This window comes from Anarhichas minor, unplaced genomic scaffold (assembly GCF_050575085.1).
Source record: "Anarhichas minor isolate MPS153535 unplaced genomic scaffold, ASM5057508v1 ptg000033l, whole genome shotgun sequence".
Classification (NCBI taxonomy): Eukaryota; Metazoa; Chordata; class Actinopteri; order Perciformes; family Anarhichadidae; genus Anarhichas; species Anarhichas minor.
Genome location: NW_027466479.1, coordinates 12,408,125 through 12,427,500, shown reverse-complemented (window position 1 = coordinate 12,427,500; position 19,376 = coordinate 12,408,125). Strand labels below are relative to the sequence as shown.

At 44.4% G+C, this 19,376-nt stretch overlaps 2 protein-coding genes across 3 annotated transcripts in view; one reads left to right on the top strand and one right to left on the bottom strand.

Moving 5' to 3' along the window:
• Positions 1-10,670, top strand: part of atxn1a (ataxin 1a) — a 78,274-nt gene extending 67,604 nt beyond the window's left edge. For both annotated transcript variants that reach the window (XM_076105511.1, XM_076105512.1), the window contains 2 exons: positions 275-2,645; positions 4,382-10,670. In XM_076105511.1, coding sequence (XP_075961626.1) covers positions 795-2,645; positions 4,382-4,981 — 2,451 coding nt within the window. In that variant the 5' untranslated portion in view covers positions 275-794 and the 3' untranslated portion in view covers positions 4,982-10,670. The remainder of the gene's footprint in view (positions 1-274; positions 2,646-4,381) is intronic.
• Positions 10,671-12,252: 1,582 nt separating this feature from the next.
• gmpr (guanosine monophosphate reductase) lies at positions 12,253-17,826 on the bottom strand. The gene is given in 9 exon segments (XM_076105513.1): positions 12,253-14,991; positions 15,146-15,279; positions 15,281-15,306; positions 15,436-15,478; positions 16,021-16,127; positions 16,692-16,773; positions 16,851-17,024; positions 17,149-17,232; positions 17,545-17,826. Coding segments are annotated over 9 exon segments (1,014 nt in total). The 5' UTR covers positions 17,725-17,826; the 3' UTR covers positions 12,253-14,807.
• Between the last annotated feature and the right edge of the window lie 1,550 nt (positions 17,827-19,376).

The window sequence follows — 19,376 nt, the reverse complement described above, 5'->3', positions numbered from 1 at the left end:
GTTTGCTAGGTCATGTGTCTCTCTCCCTGTCCTTGAATTGAATGTACACCCGCCTAAAAAACTGAATGACGCAGTGCATTTCAGTATGTCAGCTTTTTTCATTCTCATTGAAAAACAATTGGCTGATGCACCTGTGCAGTGTTGGATGCTAGGAATTTCGAGGATCATTGTGGTTGCTGTTCAGGTTGGAAACAAACTGCACTGTATTTAACTATTCATCTGTTTAAGAACCACGGCGTCTTCCTAACAGTCTTCCGTTCTCTCTCTTCCACAGGATTGTGCTGGGTGTGGGCAGGCTTGCTTTTACAAGGAAATGATTCCGCATGAAGTGCGACGCACTCGGCCCCCCGTCGTCCTCGGCGGCAGCAGCAGCAGGCGTGACGACGACGTGACTCTCTCCGCTATCGCACTGAGCTCACCCTCCAGCCACTAAAGACCTCTGGACCAAACGGACCGCCCTACCCTCCCCTCTCACCACCCCTCAATATCTTCATCTCCATCTTTAATCCTTCCTCGCCCGCTTGTTACGGTCTGGATTTTCTTTGGTATCAAGAAAAGCCCCAATAATCGACGGCCTTGGGTGAACCGAGTAGAGGGAGAAAGAGAGACGAGATTGGGGAAGATAATTTCGAGCTAATTAAAGCGAGACAAGGGACAGATCAAAAGTGAAAAAAAGAGACCGGAAAGTGAAATTAAAAGTCAGAGAGAACAAAAAAGAGAGAAAAAGCTATAGAAGGCCAAAGGTTAAGGAACAATAACGCAAGTGCAGTTCAGGGAATTGAGGCTAAGTCAGCATGAAGTCCCACCAGGAACGCAGTAATGAATGTCTGCCCCCAAAGAAGAGGGAGCTCCCCTCAAGCACATTATCATCTGACAATCGCTCACCTAGCATCCCACCTGCCAGTGACAGCCAGCGCACTGAGAACATGGCCTGGCTGGCCAGTGTGGCCGGTGGGAATGAGAGTGCCGTCGGCGGACACCGTAGCTCCAGTTACTCAGACGGCCTCCAGAATAAATCCCTCTTCTCCACGTCAGACTCTTCATCCTCCTCTTCGTCACTGAGGCTAGTCTCGTCTCTTCCTGCAGTGTATACGTCGCCCCTGTCACAGTCCACAGTTGGAGGAACTGTACACTACGCCCAACTGCCTCACAACCTGCAGTTTATAGCCTCACCCTACACTGCCCCGTACGCTGGCTACATCTCCCCTCAACTGCTCCCCCCTCCTCCCCCTCCTCCCCCCCTCGCCTCCTCCTCTTTGGCCACACAGAGACACTCGCACGCAGAGACCGTCTCTGCTCCGTCGCATGCCTCCAAGCATGACTACCAGAGAGCGTCCACGGGGCGTACCTCCATGCCTCCGCCTTCGACAGACCACGCCCCTCACTATGTTCAAATGTCAACCTCAACACGGACTGTGCCGTCGCCTCATTACCACGGAGGCATTCACCTTCCTCCCCAGTCACTGCACCCCCACCACACTTTGGGACATGGGATGTCCCACCTTGTGGTGCAGTATACGGACGGACCCACTAGGAAAGAGGACGGTGGCTCCAGAACCAGAGAGCTCCACAATGGAGAGCTGGAGAGGGGTCGGCGGTATGGAGTGTCCCCCGAGTCCGGCCTCTCTAAGCCAGGGGGCAAATCCCGGGATGCCATTTCGTCTTTGTCCTCCTACGAGGCCCGCCAGCTGGTTCTGCATTCAGACTACTCTACTCACGATCCCTCAGGGCTGAGAACCTCTTTCATGCTAATGCCCAACAGCCACGGGGACCACCAGCTGTTGCCACCCAGACCCTGCCCCGAGAAGCTGACGACCTCTGCCTCCGCACACCTGGAGAAAGGTGGCATCATCCTGGGCAAGCCTGTCAATCGCACACCCTCCTCCTCCAACACCACCTCCTCCTCTTTCACGTTTCCACCCCCGTTAAGTGTGGACAGCCTGAAAGCTGCTGTCAGCTGCTGTCAGCCCCAGACCGTCATCCAGACCACCCACAGCGCTACAGAGTCACTGTCAATGGGGCTCCCCTCCACCATCTACCCTCAGCCGCCTATCATTGGCTACATTGCAGGGGGCAGTGGGAGCCAGCATACGCCAATCAGCTACCACACCAGCCTGCAGCAACACTTACTCATTCCTGGCGCCCAACCGGTAATTATCCCTGTCAGTGGAGGTGGAGTCACCACATTGGAACCGGTAACCTCCCACGTAACATCATCCACCCAAGCCGCACCGTTCCCTACCACACTCCCACATACATACATCGCTGCCCACAAAGGAGAAACTCTAGAGCCGTCCAGTGCCTCGTATCTCCAGGCCACTTCAGGTGCGGTGGTCCAAGCCCATCTTCATCTCCCCATCATTTCCGCTCCGCCGGGGATGGTCGCTCCTTCTGCTCCTCCTCCCTCATCCAGCACGGTGGTGCCCCCCTCCCTCCCCCCATATTTCATCAAGGGCTCCATCATCCAGCTGGCCGATGGGGAGCTGAAACGCGTGGAGGACCTGAAGACGGAGGACTTCATCCAGAGTGCCGAGATCAGCAACGAGCTGAAGATCGACTCGTCCACAGTGGAGCGCATTGAAGGCAGCCACACCTCACCCAACTTTGCTGTGGTTCAGTTCTCTGTTGGTGAGCACCGTGCACAGGTGAGAGACGGGTAGCAGCCTTTGTTAGATAGATAGATCGATAGATAGATATACTTCATTCATCCCGCAAGGGGAAATTTGTTCATTGCACCAGCAAAAAATATACTTAAGCAATTAAATATTAAGTATAAAATGCACAATATATACAATAACAATAACAGAGTAAAAAATAATAATATAAAAAATCCATAGTATAAACAATGAAATAATATAGTATTAAATGAACTGACTAAACAGTATTGCCAAGATTAACCAGCAGCAAACAAACAGCAGTGTAGCAGTGTTGTAGTCTTGTGGATAATTTGGCCACTTAAAGGATTAGTTTGACATTTTGGTAAATACTATTTTTCACTCTCTCATGGGCTATTGAACTGTAGCTAGCTAGCTTAGCTTAGCAAAAACAGCAGAGCTACTAGCACCGCTAAACCTCTCTTATTATCAACATTGTTTGTTCAATGTGTACACAAATGGAAACCCCCGAAGAAACACATTTTGTTTTGTGTACAGATCGATGACACAACATGTTAATTCTTAGGCTTCAGAGGTGCCAGTAGTAGCAATGTATTTCACAACTTTGGAGTCGTGCTCTTGAGCTGCTCCCTTATTTATGACTCTATTACGGTGAATCTCACAGGACTCTGCTATTCCCTTTGTAATGAGGTTCAAATGCACTGTGATGGCAGACATGTAACAAACATGTTCTGATTATGAGCTGCAGAGAAGTTCAAAGAGTCGAGTGTTGGAATCGACTCATCACATATTCAGCGAAGGCAGAATGCGCTGATAGAATATCACATTTCTGCTGCTACATGTAAAACTCTACTGTAGTTCGATATAGGTCACAAAAACGCTTCGATCTCTCAGTAATCTCTTAACATCTCATACTACGCCTCGATGTATCTTTCTGTTTTCTGTCTCTGGTTTTACCCAACTCCTTCAAACACACATAAACACACACACACACACACACACATGCACCCTTCTCACTGTCTTTGAGGGTGTCCGTTAAAGCCAGTTAATCTATTTCATCTGTCCAGGCTGTGACTCGTCCACCCACACAGCACATCTCTAACCAACTCTCCCGCCCCCAGCTGCTCTTTGATACTGTATCCCACAAAAGCTGATAATCTTTCAAAGACTTCTCTTTCTTTCTTTCTTTCTTTCACTCCATCAGTGGCTCTCCTTACTTTTTTTTTTTTTTTTCTTCCTGAGAGGTTGTAGCAGCTTAAGTCAGAAATGATATAATACAGAAGGGAAAACATTGCCTGTCGTTTGCTTTGAGAGGGTGTTTGATACATCTTACGCTTGTATCGTTCTTGACATTGTTCTCTTTCACATTCACTTCCTCACTCCTCCTCTTGTTCAACACACCCTCCCTCTGTAAACTCGCCTTTTCATCTCCATCCTCAGTAGCTTCCTCCTCTCCCACCTTCTCATTCTCGCTACTATATTTCAGATCTTCCTCCGCTTCATCCTCTTTCTCCTCAGGTTTATTTTCCCCCTCTCTCTACCCGTCATTCCTCAAAGCCTCCTCTGCTTCTATCCCTCATCTCTTCACTCTGTCACACGTATAAATGATAATGCAGAGCTAATCAGTGCTAAAGCTACAGAGCTCAATGCAGAATATAAAAAAAAACATAAATATGTTCTATCCCCTTCATTGATTTTATGTAATGGACCAAAAGGCTTGACATATGTTGCCCCTTAGGTCACCAAGACTTTTCTCTCTCCTCCAGGTGAGTGTGGAAGTCTTGGTGGAGTATCCCTTCTTTGTCTTCGGCCAAGGCTGGTCTTCATGCTGCCCAGATCGGACCACCCAGCTTCTGGAGCTGCCCTGCACCAAACTGTCTGTGGGCGACGTTTGTATTTCACTCACCCTCAAGAACCTGAGGAACGGATCTCTGAAGAAGACTCAGCCCCTGGAGCTAGCCACCCCTGCCTGCGTCCCAGCCTCCGGCCACGGGCACCTCAAACCCCCCAGAGCTGTCTCAGACGCTCCCCAAAGCTGCGGCGGAGGAGGCTCCAGGCACAGCGAGCGGGAGAACGGCATCAGCCAGCGAGGGAAGGGTGGGAACGGGAGTGGAGGGGGCACCAACGTGGTGAACGGGGATCTCACGTTTGGGGAAAGAGGGTCCGTTTTGAAAGGTCAGGTTGCCAGCGGCGCAGAAGCTGGCGCCAGTAAGCCATCAGGGCGCAGGAAGCGAAGATGGTCCGCTCCGGAAGGGCGAAAAGTAGACAAATCCGAGGGGGAGCCGCCCTTGACCCTGCCCAAACCTTCCTTCATCCCTTACGAGGTGAAAGTCAGCATCGAGGGAAGGTCAAATACTGGCAAGTGAAGGCTAGCAGGACTGTTAAATAACCATTGGGATTTGGAAAAAAGACATAAAAGGATTCTACAAAAAAAAAACATGAATGCCCACATTAATGTTTCATTTGTCTTGGTTTAAAAGTTCTGTTTTCTGTTTTTATTTTTCTATCTTGAATACTGTACTGTAGAGGCAAATTGACCCTACATGGTATCACCTTACATTAAGTCCATATAGTTAATAATGTAACAACATTTGTTTTTTTTAGAGATGGATTTGATATCACACAAGCAACCAACGCCGCTTTGGTGGTTTTCATGAGATGACTTATGGTGAGGGATTTGTGAGGCGTGCTAGATGTTGATGGATGGCCGTGTGGCACACAGGAGCAATGCTTGATGGCTCTTCTTGGCTGGCTGTACATTACACATAATGCAGATTTCAAATAGAATATGCTCACAGTTTGCCTCTTGTCAGCAATTTACTCCCCGTGCGCTGCTAGTGAGGCTGCCGAAAGCACTTTTCCGCCACCTCTTTGCCGCGCCACTGGTTTTACACTTGGCCACAGGAGTGACATAATGCCAGATGATCCAGAGCATGAAGGATTTGTGTGTGGGGGGGGGGGCAGTTGGAAAAACACCATTCTCCATGTCTTGAGTATAAACAAACCGTGTCATCAGAGTGTGCCAGACCTGACCAGTGATGCCATCAGGTTGTGCCAGTGTGCCACACAAAGAGAGAGGGAACATTTACTCTGTTCAGTGTGACGAAGGTGGAGCCTTTACTTTCATCTTGAGCATTTTCGTTTTTTTGTTTTCATAAACCCCTCGTCTTCTATCTCACCAGATAGTTCTTTTCAAATGATTGTCAAAAAAACCTTAATCAGGGGTCATTTAGTCCTAGATTGAACCTAGGTGGGTCAACATTAATGTATAAATGTGAGATACCCTAACCTACATACATACAAGTGCAAACACACTGGGTTGGCGAACTTCAATTTAAGAATGTGTTAAAGAGGAAGACTGCATACAATCCTCCTTGTCTTTTGATGAATTACTTTATGTTTCTTTGTGGAGAAAGGCTGCGCGAGAGGAACCGAGAGAATCTGCATGTCAGCTCCGAGAGGGTCGGGACGTTTCAAAGCACTTAACAGACCTGTCGCACTCGCCATACAGCCAACAATTGTTTTGTTGTCTCTTTATTTTAACGCAGTACTGTATGTTTTTTTTAGATATATTTTTTTTTTATTAAGACAAGGGTAGAAAGTAGCAACAGCACTTTGTAAAGGTGAAGCTTTTGGAAAAGTGAAGGGGTAGTTTGGTAACCATGGGAGCGCAAGTGCCATTGGATCACAAAGAAAAGGTGCGATTGTGACAAGTTTTGGAGAAAATAAATCCAGTCGGTAGGTTCGGTGAGTTAGGTTACAGGAACATTCGTGGTGACGAAAGGAATTAGAAAGATGATGGTTTTCAGCATGTCAGCTTGTACAGTATTTGGAATGTGTTTTGAAAGTTTGGGATCCGGCAAAAAGGATCAACAAGGAAACAGGCTTTTGAAATATCCCAATGATAGTTCTGTGCTAGCCTATGAGCATCGATTAGAAGCTCACGCCACAGAATTTTGAAGGGTGTCATATATTTGTAATGTGTGTGCATGATGCTGGTCTGTCTGTCTCCACACACACACACACACACACGCTTACACAAACACAAAAGAGTACAAACCATCCCTAAGACTCAAAGACCTATAATATGTACTGTATTCAGATGAATGCAGATGCTTTGTGGTGCATATCGTCCCTACTGCAAAGACACTAGTTGACTGACATTGGATTAACACACACTGCTAACAGCACAGAGTGCTCTGTGGGGTGTGTGTGTGTGTGTGTGTGTGTGTGTGTGTGAGTGAGAGAGTGTGAGTGTGTGTATGATTGTATGTATACTGTGTATAGGAACAGGTTATACTCATTTGATATATAGTCGATGCTAAATGTCCAGGGTTTCTACTTGGAGTCGTACTTAATAGAATCTTGCAATTTGCACATCGGGAGGAGGGAGAAGGGCGGAGACATGATTTTGAACCGCTCTGTCCTGAAACGAGCCCTAGACCACGCGGCGCACTGGAGGAGACCAGGGTTGTTGTTCCTCAACAGGCACTTGACACATTGTAGAGGAAAAGTTTCTACATCAACGCAGTTAAGGTCAAATTTGAGTTTTTACGGACATAACCGTAGCTGTAAAACTGCATTTTAACACGTGCCTGCCTACTGAATTTAAGAGAAATGGGAAGGAAGATTTGATTTTTTTGTTTTTTGGTCCACTTTTCCTGCTGTTGAAACCAGGGTGCAGGGGCTGGGGTCCAGGTTTGAACACAGACTGTGCTTTCAGCCAGCTGAAACCCTATTTTACTAAGTTACCTCAACAGATACGCCTGCTTGGTTGGCCCGACATGTAGAGCTTCGTCAGAAGTTGAACACCCTCACAGACTCTTTCTTGCGTGTGAAAGCTCAGGTTCTGTTCTTTTTCTGAGCTTGGTTTTTGAAGTGTAATGTGAGGTGTGAACCATCTGATGATCCGCATACTGCATATAAAATGGTTTAGTCTTTATTTCTCCTCTGACATCAGTGTAACTGAAATACGGGGATGCTTCCTTTTTCAAAATGATCAAAAGTAAATAAAATTTGCAGTTTTTAAATCCACCCCGTGATGGCAGATAAACATGGTCTGGGATTTAATATGTTCTGGTCGTATTGGTGCCGTTCAACGTAAATGTTTCTCTTCATGCTGCACTTAACAACATAGTAGGATTCGCACAGTAGTTCGATCGACATGTGCAGGTTGCTGGCCCGATAGTGTTGTTAAGGAGCTGGAGACGACGTGGCTTCCTGCAGGCGTATCTGTTGAGCTCTCTACTCAGCCTCTGTATTTAGGTGTCGTTATACTGCAAGAGAGGGTTTTTATTTGCCTCTTAAGAAGTGGATCAGTCGTATTCTCATCCCACTGAAAGTATAGGTTTAGCTGTGCAGGGCAACGCTTCAAGTGGTGGGAGTTAACCAGGGTGATGGCAGGATGGATGTGATGGTGAGTAAAAGGGTAGAGCCCCATATGAGATTTGAAAATGCTTTATTTTTTTATAATAAACAGGGTTTCTCAGATCAACAACACCGCAGTAGTACAAATTAATTTCTTCTTTTTCCTACTGAAACATCATGATCATTACTAGTAGAAATAGTAGCGTGTGTGTGTGTGTGTGTGTGTGCGCGTGTGCATGTTTTGCAATCTGTGTGTGGCTGTGTTTTGTAAATTGTATATACATGTCATACACACGTACATACATGTTTTTTTTTGGTCCAACCCCCTTCCCAACAAAGCAGAACCAACAACATCTCAACAAACCTGTCAGCCACCATCAAAACCTTTACTGTCAGGTTAGACACATTTGTTAGCCAAAGCCAAGTGATGCTGATGTTTACTTTGGTTACTTTAGAAAGCAATAGTACAACAATATTCAGGCACTCTCTTTGTGTATGAGTGGACACACACATACACAGTCATTCCACTCAAATTCTCTGCAATAAAAAAAATCAGAATAATCGTCTCTTATTGCAAAACCAAAACAACTCCTCCTTTCCTCCCTGAGAGAATATACAATCTTGCCATATACTGGAAAATGCACATAGAAGCTAATATACCTGAACACAACTCGCTTCAATTAGCACTATTCCCCTCATCATGAAGTACATTTTTAAATCTTTAGAAGTTGCAGTTGCAGCACCAGTTGCTAGTTTTTCAGGGAAGTGTCTCATATATGCAGTATCTGACCCCCAAAACCTCCGACGTCCCCGGCTGGTTGGAGTCATAAACTCTGTCGTCACGCTACAGGTCAGCATATGGTCACGTGCGCCTGAAAGTAATCAGCAGACATTTTTGACTCCGCCAACGTCTGCGTCATTGCCACGACTCCCGTAGTGACCTCGTTAACTTTGTTTCAGGTACCCAATCACAGCCAGCCAGCCTCGCACCTCCTCCTTGAGGCAAAGCAATCAATCAACCCTCAACAACCGATAGCTACCTTTCAGTGTGGCCTGGGCTGCCCGCTCCTCTCCTCGCATCATCTTTTGATATTTGGTCTCTTCTTTTCACTACGATCTTATAAAGATCATTGTGTTGATACGTCGTAGGAAATGCATGCTTAGTAATAGACTATGAAACAAATGCAGACCCGCTCTGCATGCGGTGGAGGGAACGGCGCATCGCAGCAAGGTATCAACATTTTTTTGAGGGTTTTGTTGTAGTTTTGATTTTGTTCAAATCATCCCAAATTGAATCTTTCCATCCCCTTGAAATGTACCACAATGTGCAATACTTACATTTGTCTCCCCCCCCCCCCCCTCTTTGCTGTGCCAAGTATATGTTTAATGTCCGAACCCCAGTGTCTCATCCATGTTAATGGATTGTGTATTTTACTGTCTGTTGATGTGTGTGTCACATCTGTAAACGAGGATGTTTGTGAAGAGAAACAAACCCAATGGAGAGTTTTCCCCCTAACCGCTCTATCCCTTTTGTCCCGGCGGCCTTCCTAAATTTGAGTGTGTGTGTGAGAGATTGTGTCGTGTCTCCTTGGTGTTTGTGTGTGTGTGTGTGTGTGTGTCTGCACCATGTGTCATGTGTGTGTGCTTATGTGTGCTTATGTACAGCTGGTGTTCAAATGTGTCCTGAGCAGGTTTGAGTGTATGACACATTTGTGTGTGTGTGTGTGTGTGTATGTGTGTGTGTGTGTGTGTGTGAGGGAGTGTTTCCTCCTCTAATTGTCTGTGAGATCATAGACCCTGACCCTTGATGGTTCACGGTGAGACCCACAGAAAAAAAAAAAAGAAACCTCATTGCTGAGTGGGGACCACTTTTCTTTTTTTTTTTTTTTAGAAAAATAAAAAAAAGAGAAAAAAGAAAACATCAACCAACCAACAGAGATGCACATGTAAGTAGATGTAAAAGACTTGATAATATTTCAGCACTTTCTAATCCTAGGACGGGCTTGGTCTAACCCCTCTGTCTCAGACCGATACCTTCCCTAGGGGTAACATTCATTCAAAACAGACGGAGAGAATGAGAATGAAAAAGGGGGTGAATAAGGATGAAAAAGAGAGATGGCTCAGTTTAAGTTTTTGCACATCACCTTGCCGTAACCTTGTGTTCATCTGTCTGTGCTCCATCTCGCTTGGCGCTCGGCGCGTTCTTGGGTCCAACGGGCCGAGGTGTTAGGTGGTTCCTTGGTTCTTTTCTACTAGGAAAACCTTTTGTCATTGGAATGCATCCCTTCTTTTGTTGTGTTCGGGTTTGTTTGGAGTCTTTCCCACCCTACGCCGACCAGGCTGTGCGGTTCCACAGGTTTTGTTTTGTTCACATTTTGAGATCTAATCTTGGACATACTTGTAAGGAGTTCGGCACAGCTCGGTTTTGGCCGTGCGGTGTGAAAACGGTGCGTACAAACCTCTGCGTTTTTATTTTGCATTATCTTTGGTGCAGAAGCTTTTTCTGTGTTTTTGGTCTCCTTGTAGCACTCAATATAATGTCAGGGGACTTAAAACTATGTAGAGAATGTGTCATTGTTGAGTTTATACGACAAGCTTCCTCGCGTGAGGAACACTAATGTCTTTTTTCTTTTTTTTTTAATTGGCTTCTTGCACAATTTTACAAATAAAATGAATGTTGGTGTGTGAGCTTTGACTTTTTCGATCAGAAAAATAAGGCATGTGTGCTTTGTTTCTTGATGTTTGTACTTTCATTTTGCAAAAAAGGATGTGTTTTTGGCACTATGTTGTGTTTTAAAGTGAACAGAATTCAATCAGGATTCCTTTTTTTTTCTTTTGTATGACGTCTCGTCAATGTCCATAGCGCTGGATAACCAACTCAGGCAGAAAGAAAAAAAAAAAAAAACTTTTAGAGGCCCACTTAACAGTTTAGTTTCACCCCAATCAATTTACATAGTGGGCTGTTATAAGATATGTAAATGTATTACATATTATTTGATATGATTAACAAATGTCATTATTGACAATTAACTATGAATTATTATTATGATATGTGTATTATGCTGGAGACGGCTTGGATTACTCTTTAGTGTACTGAACATCTTTGTTCCGCCTCTCTGTGCAAGGCGACACTTCAACAGGGGACAGGCTGTACTGTTCTTGACCTCTGACCCTGCCCACTGCCACGGAGGGATGGGTGGGGGGGTGGAGCTTATCTGTCAGCTGTGGCTCAGTTGATTTACCCCCCTCCCCCCTCCCTGTTCTGAACATTCAGCCCTGAGGCTAGCAACCAGTCTGTCTAGATGTCCCTCTGCTAACCTGTGACACCAAATACTGAACTGAAACTTTTTGGCCCATACGATGGTAGCAGAGAACTGGACATCAGCACAGACCCGCTCGGACAGTCTGGCCTGCAGGGAGGCCGCAGCAGTTCCCAGCCAACTTGTCTGTACTATATTGTACTCACCAAGTCCCTGTGTCTCACCACCCATTTCCTCTATAGCAATGGAGAAACCCTGTTGGTGTATGTATTGGACATCTGTACAAATGCACCTCTTTGAAAAAGAAAATGAAACCTTGACATATCTGGAAAAAAATGTGCAAGTCGTGTCTTTATTTGAATACCAACGCTAACAAACACGCTCACAACACCACAAGTTTGATATAGATACCCACACACACAACACAAGCGCTGCATTTAAAACCTTATTCGTCTCAAGCTATGATGTTTTTCCTCCATTGGGTTGGCTAAGTGCTGAAATTGAGCAGAACATACTTCCCTCTATAGTGTACAATAATGCAAAATAATATACATTTGGGTAAAAGAATAATTTACACAGAAGAAAACATATTAGGGGACAAAATAAATCTCCTGGCCTGGTTGATGACTACAACGGTCACCAAGAAAACAGCTTCTCTGCGTTTTATAACTCCAAGAAGGCCCGTAAAAGCTCCATTTTGCAGTACAGTAAACAAATAATATGAAGTGATGTGGACAGGGCCTAAATGTGGCAATCGGGTCAAATGTAAATGTGGGTATCTGACACACTGCCATGTCCATACTACTCCGTTTCTATTTGGATGCAGAGTTGTCAAATAGAAACGATCTCCGTCCACACGGGAGTTTCAGCATCATTCTCGAGTTGATCTGCATCCACATGGCAGCCTTCGAAGGCGGACAGCACGTGACCATTAACGTACACTGGGCATGCGCGTGACGGTGTAAACAGGAAGTGGATTGCTTGCTTAGTTAAAAAAAAATACGACAGAGTAATAAAGTAGTCTTTAATAATGAACAGTTGTATTTGATACTTAAGATATTCCTCTATAGACTCAAACAGACAGTTCGTGGAAAGTTTTATTTTTCAGACATAGTTACAGTGCTGCGTCTCTCTCTCTCTCTTTAAAATCAACACTTACAGGTAAACGTTTACTAGATTATGGGTCCATAAATGTGGTCAACACACGTCGATCACTCGTCTCCTCTGTGTTGTTGTCTGTTTGTCACTCCTAGCTCTGAATAGCATTTATTGCTAACTGTAGCTTCAGACAGCCGCTCCGTGGGGGCTGATGACGCCGCTCGCTAATCGCTAGAATAACAGCTGCTTCCTACTATGTTATGGGTCAAGAAATGTGGTTAGCACACGTCTAACGCGCTTCCCCTCGGTTTCGTTGTTGTCTGCTCTCGTGGCTCTGCTAGGTAGCTGGAAGTCCCTCTCGTACTGCAGAGCAGCATTTATGCATTGTTCGCTAACAGTTTCTCCATTGGGGTATTCCTTCATGAGATACGGGGATAAGCTGGGTCACCCAGCAGAAAAACAGGGACAGCATCTTCGCCCTCTATCAATTCTTTAGGGCATGGGGGAATTGCTCCATATTTTAGGGCACAACTATAGCTCTGAACATCATGTAACAAGTCCGACTAGCTAGCTTCTAAGCTAATTTTAACATTACCGCCAATGGGGAAATGCTAACCGCGATTAGCATTAGCGAATATAATATATCTTCGTACATCTTTTCATGCTTCATACAGACATACTTACAGACTAATGTCTCCCAAGGCTACCAAACGGAAGAAGTAAAACGAAGCAGCGTGTCTTCTCATTAGAATCTAAAAACAACGAGGCACTAACTGTTGTTGTTGTAACTTGTAGCTCTGAATAATTTACGGCTAACTGGCTTGGCCGCTTAATAGGGCTGGTCACGGCGCTCGCTAATCGCTCCAATAACAGCTGCTTCCTCCACAGACATGCAGACTTTTACTGCACAACGCAGCAACGCTTGAAATTAGTTATCCATGTTGAAATTAATCGCTGGTCGCCCTGCCTGTTTGTTTTCTTCCGGGTACGGGTCACGTGATAGTGAGTGTGACGAATCAGGGACGGAGACGTCATGGCTTCTAATAACCAATCCAGTAGCGAACACGGGTGTGGGCTCATTTTTTCTAACACACATCCGTATCCGACCGTCCACACTCAACCAAAACCCCGGAGTTTTCAAACACCTCCAACCTCGGTGGAGTTTTCAGACTCCTCCGTTTAGGGTGCTCCAAAACTCCCGCGTGGTGTGGCCGCTCAGTGTAAACGTAGCAAAAACGGAGTAGTATGGACATGGCTGCAGCTGATTTGGTTACAATCTACAACATCATCGCCAGATGTCAGCGGACGAAAATCAAACAACCACACTTAACAGGTGCATTCTGGGTCTCGCTAACATGTTAAATGCTAAAATGATGACGGTGGGATCCTCTTAGCCTGACTTCTGTGTTCACCGAGGAACTTCTACCTACGGTGAGGTTTGTGAGACCTGTCTGTCTGTTTGTTGACAAACAAATATGCAGTTTCTTGTCCAGAAAAAAAAAAAAAATCACACAGATCGTTCTCTAACCATTTTGATTTATTTCCACCATTTTCTATCTTTGCAATAACAATGAAACTGTGTTAATGGTGTTTAACTTTGTCGTCTTTTTACATGACTTTTCCCTGAAGTTCCTTCCATAAAGTACAAGAGCAGTAGAGGCCACAGGGCGCTATTGATTTCAAATGTCAAGCACAGTGGAATGAAGGAAGAGGATTTAAAGTGACTGTTTTCGGATGCATAAATTCAGAAGTCATCATCTTCAGCTCGCTCAATCTTCCTGACACTCCCAAAATACATGCACGCACACTTAATAGGGATACATTATGTTGTCTGGCATCCAGACAATGATTCAAATTCACAGAATGAGCAACACCACGGAGGAAAGTAGCAGACCTTTAACGGGTGACCACTCTGGATCTTGCATATTGATCTGCACATTAATTCCAACATACAGTTGAGTAGAATAGTTTCCCCAAATGATCTTAGCATAAGTAATAGCCTCCTCCTGCTGAGTGTGTTTACATGCAATGTGTTTATCATAGCTGTCATTCTTTATTCCCGACTACTAAGTCAAAAGAGTATTTTGTAATAGATCTAAAGTGCACATGCCTCAGTAGTCTTGCTCTCTCTCGGCCATTTGAAAATGAAATCTGGCACGTTCAATAGCATCTTATGGCGTCTCTAAGCATGTAAACACTCACTGTAGGATTAAGTTGCTTAAGAGTCCTTTGATTCTTCTCCGGGAGAATTGAAGTCGACCTGTGAGTTTCTTTTAATCACGGCGTGCAGGGAACTCACAGCTTCCTGAGAGAAACAGGCTGGGTGATTATGCAGAGAAGTGGTTTGTGAGTGTGCGTCGTTGTCCTGTATGTGTTGCACCACTGTCTTACTATTGCGTGTTTAAACTTGGCATGATGCATGTACAATGCATGTTCTGCAACCGGCGTGTGCATGTCGGTGTACGCCCTACGACGTGAACATTTGGCTGGACTGTTGTGTGACACGAATGAAGGTGGTTCTCCTGCTCAGCTCTTTGAGCTTCGCGGCGCCCACGTAGGTGCAGGTGGAGCGGAGGCCACCCAACACGTCAAGGATGGCGTTCTCCACGTCTCCTCTATAAGGAACCTCCACTGTCCTTCCCTCAGACGCCCTGAGAGCAGAGCAGAGAGAGAGGAGAAAGTAGGAATACGGATGTTTTGTAGTTATCATGGACCATCTGAGTTATTCAACTGAATATAAATGAAAAGTTCTATTAAGTGTAATAGTAATCCTTGAAAGCATACTGATCGCCGTCAGCCTCTTACCTATACTCAGCAACTCCACCCACGTATTTCTTCATGGCTGTGTCGGAGCTCATGCCATAGAAGAGTTTGTATTTCTTGCCGTTCTTCTCAATGACCTCTCCGACGCACTGGTCGTGGCCCGCAAGCATTCCCCCCCATCATCACAAAGTCAGCGCCTGCACCTGAGGAGCAGAGGCAGAGAAGCCATGTTGGTTAATAAAGTTGTTAGAACATCACAGCACAGACATATGAACAAATATGTGATTCATTAAGTGTGAAAAGAACATTAAATGGCGGGGTTGAATACTTACCAAAGGCCTTAGCCACATCTCCTGGGCAACTACAGCCACCGTCCTGAACAGAGGAAAAAAAGCACCGTACTCGTGTCAGCCGGTCTTAAAGTTGTTCTTGTTATTCCACCAGCCTCAGAAGAGTGAGGATGCCCTCTAGTGGCTATTACTATTATTATCAACATTAGAAACTATTAGAGCCTTTATGTAACCGCATATTATGGACTCCTGTTACATTTTAAAGCAAAAAAAAAAAGCAATCTATTTAGCCACTGTGCATAACTCTCTTTAGATGATTATTTACCCATAATGTCGGTTATCACCCAGGCTATAGTGTTGATCTAAGGGTCCTTGGTTATGTTTGTCAGGACTCTATCCGGTACGTTGATCAGCATTTCAATAGCTTCACATGAAAAAAAAGCAAATTTTCTCTTTGAAGAGCCAAATAACTAAATGTCAACTGTTGTACTTTTATTCCAATGTCCTCGATGTCTTAGGCACATAAGTCCAATGCATCCATGACAGTCCCCTGCTCTACCCTGTGAAGGATGGCCAGCAACTCTGGCTGTCCGTTGGTATTTGTTTGTGCCTTGATGTGAGACTTACAGAGATATTGTGTCCTTTGAGTCCGTGGGCTGAGTCTGCACACTCTATTACGGCACTGAGTTGTGGGTAGCCCACTCCTGTCTTGATCCTTGTCGTGCACACAGACCCTGCAATGCACAGTTCACAGTGTACGCATTAGAGACGTCCATCGCCATTGTCACTGTCTGTGTGTAATTTCAGCTGCTGTAGCTACAGGAGCCCGTTATCTTTCAGGTCTGGTTGTGTCAGTTCAGGTTTCTACTCCACAGGCTATAAAACAGCACCGTCTCAATGCCCAGGCCCGAAGGGGATTTATCAAACTTTATAGCAAAATAGAATAATTGATACTAGAGCTCTTTCTTCTTGTTAAAGTTGTCATTTTACAATGATCTGCTAAAACCAGTTCTGCTGCATTGAAGGCTAATCTGCTGGTGATAAAACCATGTTTCACCCTATTTGCAACAGTCTGTAAGTTGTAACTTAAATCAACTGCACAGTAAGAGGCACTTTATGAGTCTATAGCACAAACTAACCTTGCTGATAAAGGCTGATGTGTGTGTTTGCGTTCCTGCCTGTTTCCCATCTTAGTTGTGTCTGTGTTTATATGCGAGGCCTGTACAGTTTCTTTGTTGATTTAGGGGGAAAACACTACTCGGGCTATTTGTAGACATGCTCAAGACAGTCGTACCCACCTGGGCCGATGCCAACTTTGATGATGTCAGCACCGGAGAGGATGAGCTCCTCCACCATCTCCCCTGTTACCACGTTACCGGCCTGCAAAGCCAGACAGCATTAGCCCCAAGACACAGTCTCACAATACAACGCATGCCAGAACAGCCCGTGTCTCTTACCATGATGGTGTGCTTGGGAAACTTTTCCCTGACCGTCTTGACAAACTCCACAAAGTACTCAGAGTAGCCGTTTGCCACATCCAGACAGATGTACTTGAGGGCGGGGACCGCTTCCGAAATGGCACACAGCTTCTCCAGATCTGCAACGCCGCTGCCTGAGCTGGCGGCTATATGCTAGTGAGAAAAGCCGTGTTTGCCATTTAGGGTGGAGCGCTTTGTGAATAACAAATGTGTGCAGTTACTGTGGCTTATGAGGAACAACCGACATAAAAAAAATAATGGTAAACATCTCTATTACCTCTAAGCATTCTGGATGATTAGCAGCAAAGTTCTTCCAGTCCTCTACAGAGTAGTGTTTATGGATGGCTGTGAAGAGAGTGTGCTGCAGAGAAAGAAGGAAAGAAAGATGGAATGATTTAACACTAACAAAAAGCTGCATTCCTATTCTTGTCTGTTTATTCCTGATATTTCTTCCATCATGGTTCCATCTGTAATGCAAGATTTTAAAAAATAAATAAAAAATACATAATGATGATCAGTCATTAGGTGTTGAAAAGAAAACAAGTATCATCCCACAAGCTAGCGGGTTCTATATCAAACAAAGAGATTGTGCATAGATCGTGGCGGTGACACACGGAGACAAACACAGTGATGCCGTTATTTCTCCGTCTTCCATTCAGTTGTGTTAACTCACTTTGCTGAGGACCTGTGCCATCTCAAACGTCCCTGTGGTGTCCACGTTGGCAGCGATGATGGGGATGCCTGTGTAGGTCTGTTTGGAGTTGCGGAATGTGAAGGTCCTCTGAAGGTCCACCTGAGGGGGGGGGACGAGACATGAGTACCTCTGGAGACCTGCTTCATGAACATTAATCATAGCCTACTAGGAAAGTGTTTTAATGCGGCAGATGGATTCTTTTTTCTCTCTCGAGCTGACCGAGAGACAGCGCAGACTTTCTTGAGAATGCGAGCAGCTCACGTGGCTCACGTTCAGAGTCTTGATGGGGATGCACTGAATCATTAAGATCCAGTGATTAGCTTAGCCGGTGCTGCTCTAATGTGATAAGCTACATGAAACAAGCAGGGCCCATTGTGACACACTCGCTGCAGGACAGTATACGTGTACTGATAAATCAAGCTGTGATTCCTTCCAAAAAATATCTGCCATAGTTATATAATTATTCATTCTAATGAGTTAACATGACTTAACTGCTGAACTGTTAGCTACTCGGTATGAGTGGAGGTTATGCACATGTGTTCCTCTAAAGTGAGTCACAAAGAGGAACATCCATTTCTTCCACTGACAAAGTACTGACAGCAGATTGACTTTGACTCTTTTTTACTTGTGCTACTGTTTCACTGTGTTTTATATACCAGTATCTTTTAATGTTATTACATAGTCTTGTTGTAGAAGTCATTTAGAGAAGGTGCATTGTATTATTAGCATGCTTAATACTTTAAACCTGGGAAACCACAGGGAAGGTTAGATGAACAGTTTTATAATGAAAAGTGAAGTTTTAAACAGATTTTAAGCCTTCAAACTGATTGCATATACTAAAATCCAACAATTTCATAGTGCTGAGAGCTTTTGTTGAGTAGTGGCAAGACATTTATTACGCCACAGCAAAATGAGGCTATAACTCACAATGGCGGCAGAAAGAGGAAGGTGGGGAAAGGAGTATGGATGAGAAGGGAGGAGCATACGGTTGTGCAAATGCATTGTATTGCTGAAGTAAATCAATACAGGCCTCTTCTTTTAATACAGCACACTGACTCAGCAATATTTTCCAGTATAGGACACATATAGGATATATGTGATATTTCAGTTTTTCTTTTTTAATACATTTACAAAACTTTCTACATTTCTGTTTTTTTCTGTCAAGATGGGGTGCTGAGTGTACATTAATGAGAAATAAAATTAACTTTTTTGATTTTAGCAAATGGCTGCAATGAAACAAAGAGTGAAAAATGTAAAGGGGTCTGAATACTCTCCGTACCCACTGTATGAGTTGATCCCCTGATTTAGTTTAGCCTTAGGTTTTCTCCGGGTTCTCCAGTTTCCCTCAAAAAATAAATAGGTTATGTTAATTGGTCTATCACTGAAAGAATTCCTTCTTCAGATGTTAAGACTAATTTACATTCTTTCATAAAAATACATACACTTTTGGGCATTTTCTGGTTTCGTCCCACAGTCCAAAGTTGTCTGTGTCAGCTTTGAGAAAATAGTGATGTGGCCTAATAAAAAAAAATATATATATATATATATATTTATAGTGATTTATGATTAGTTATTGTAATTGAGAATTTAGGAAAAATTCAAAGTGTTTTATGATGCAAGGCATCTCAAAATGCTTTGCTTCTAAAGGTCAACAGAGAACAAAAGTTATGATGAACTCATTTGTAACTTTAGTACAGCAGTACGGTGTAACATGCTCCCAAAGCAAGAGTCTGTCCATTCATGGTTAAAGGCTCTGGTCTCACTGATCACTTTTCTCTTCTTGGAGAATGCCATGTGAAATAACTTCTCTG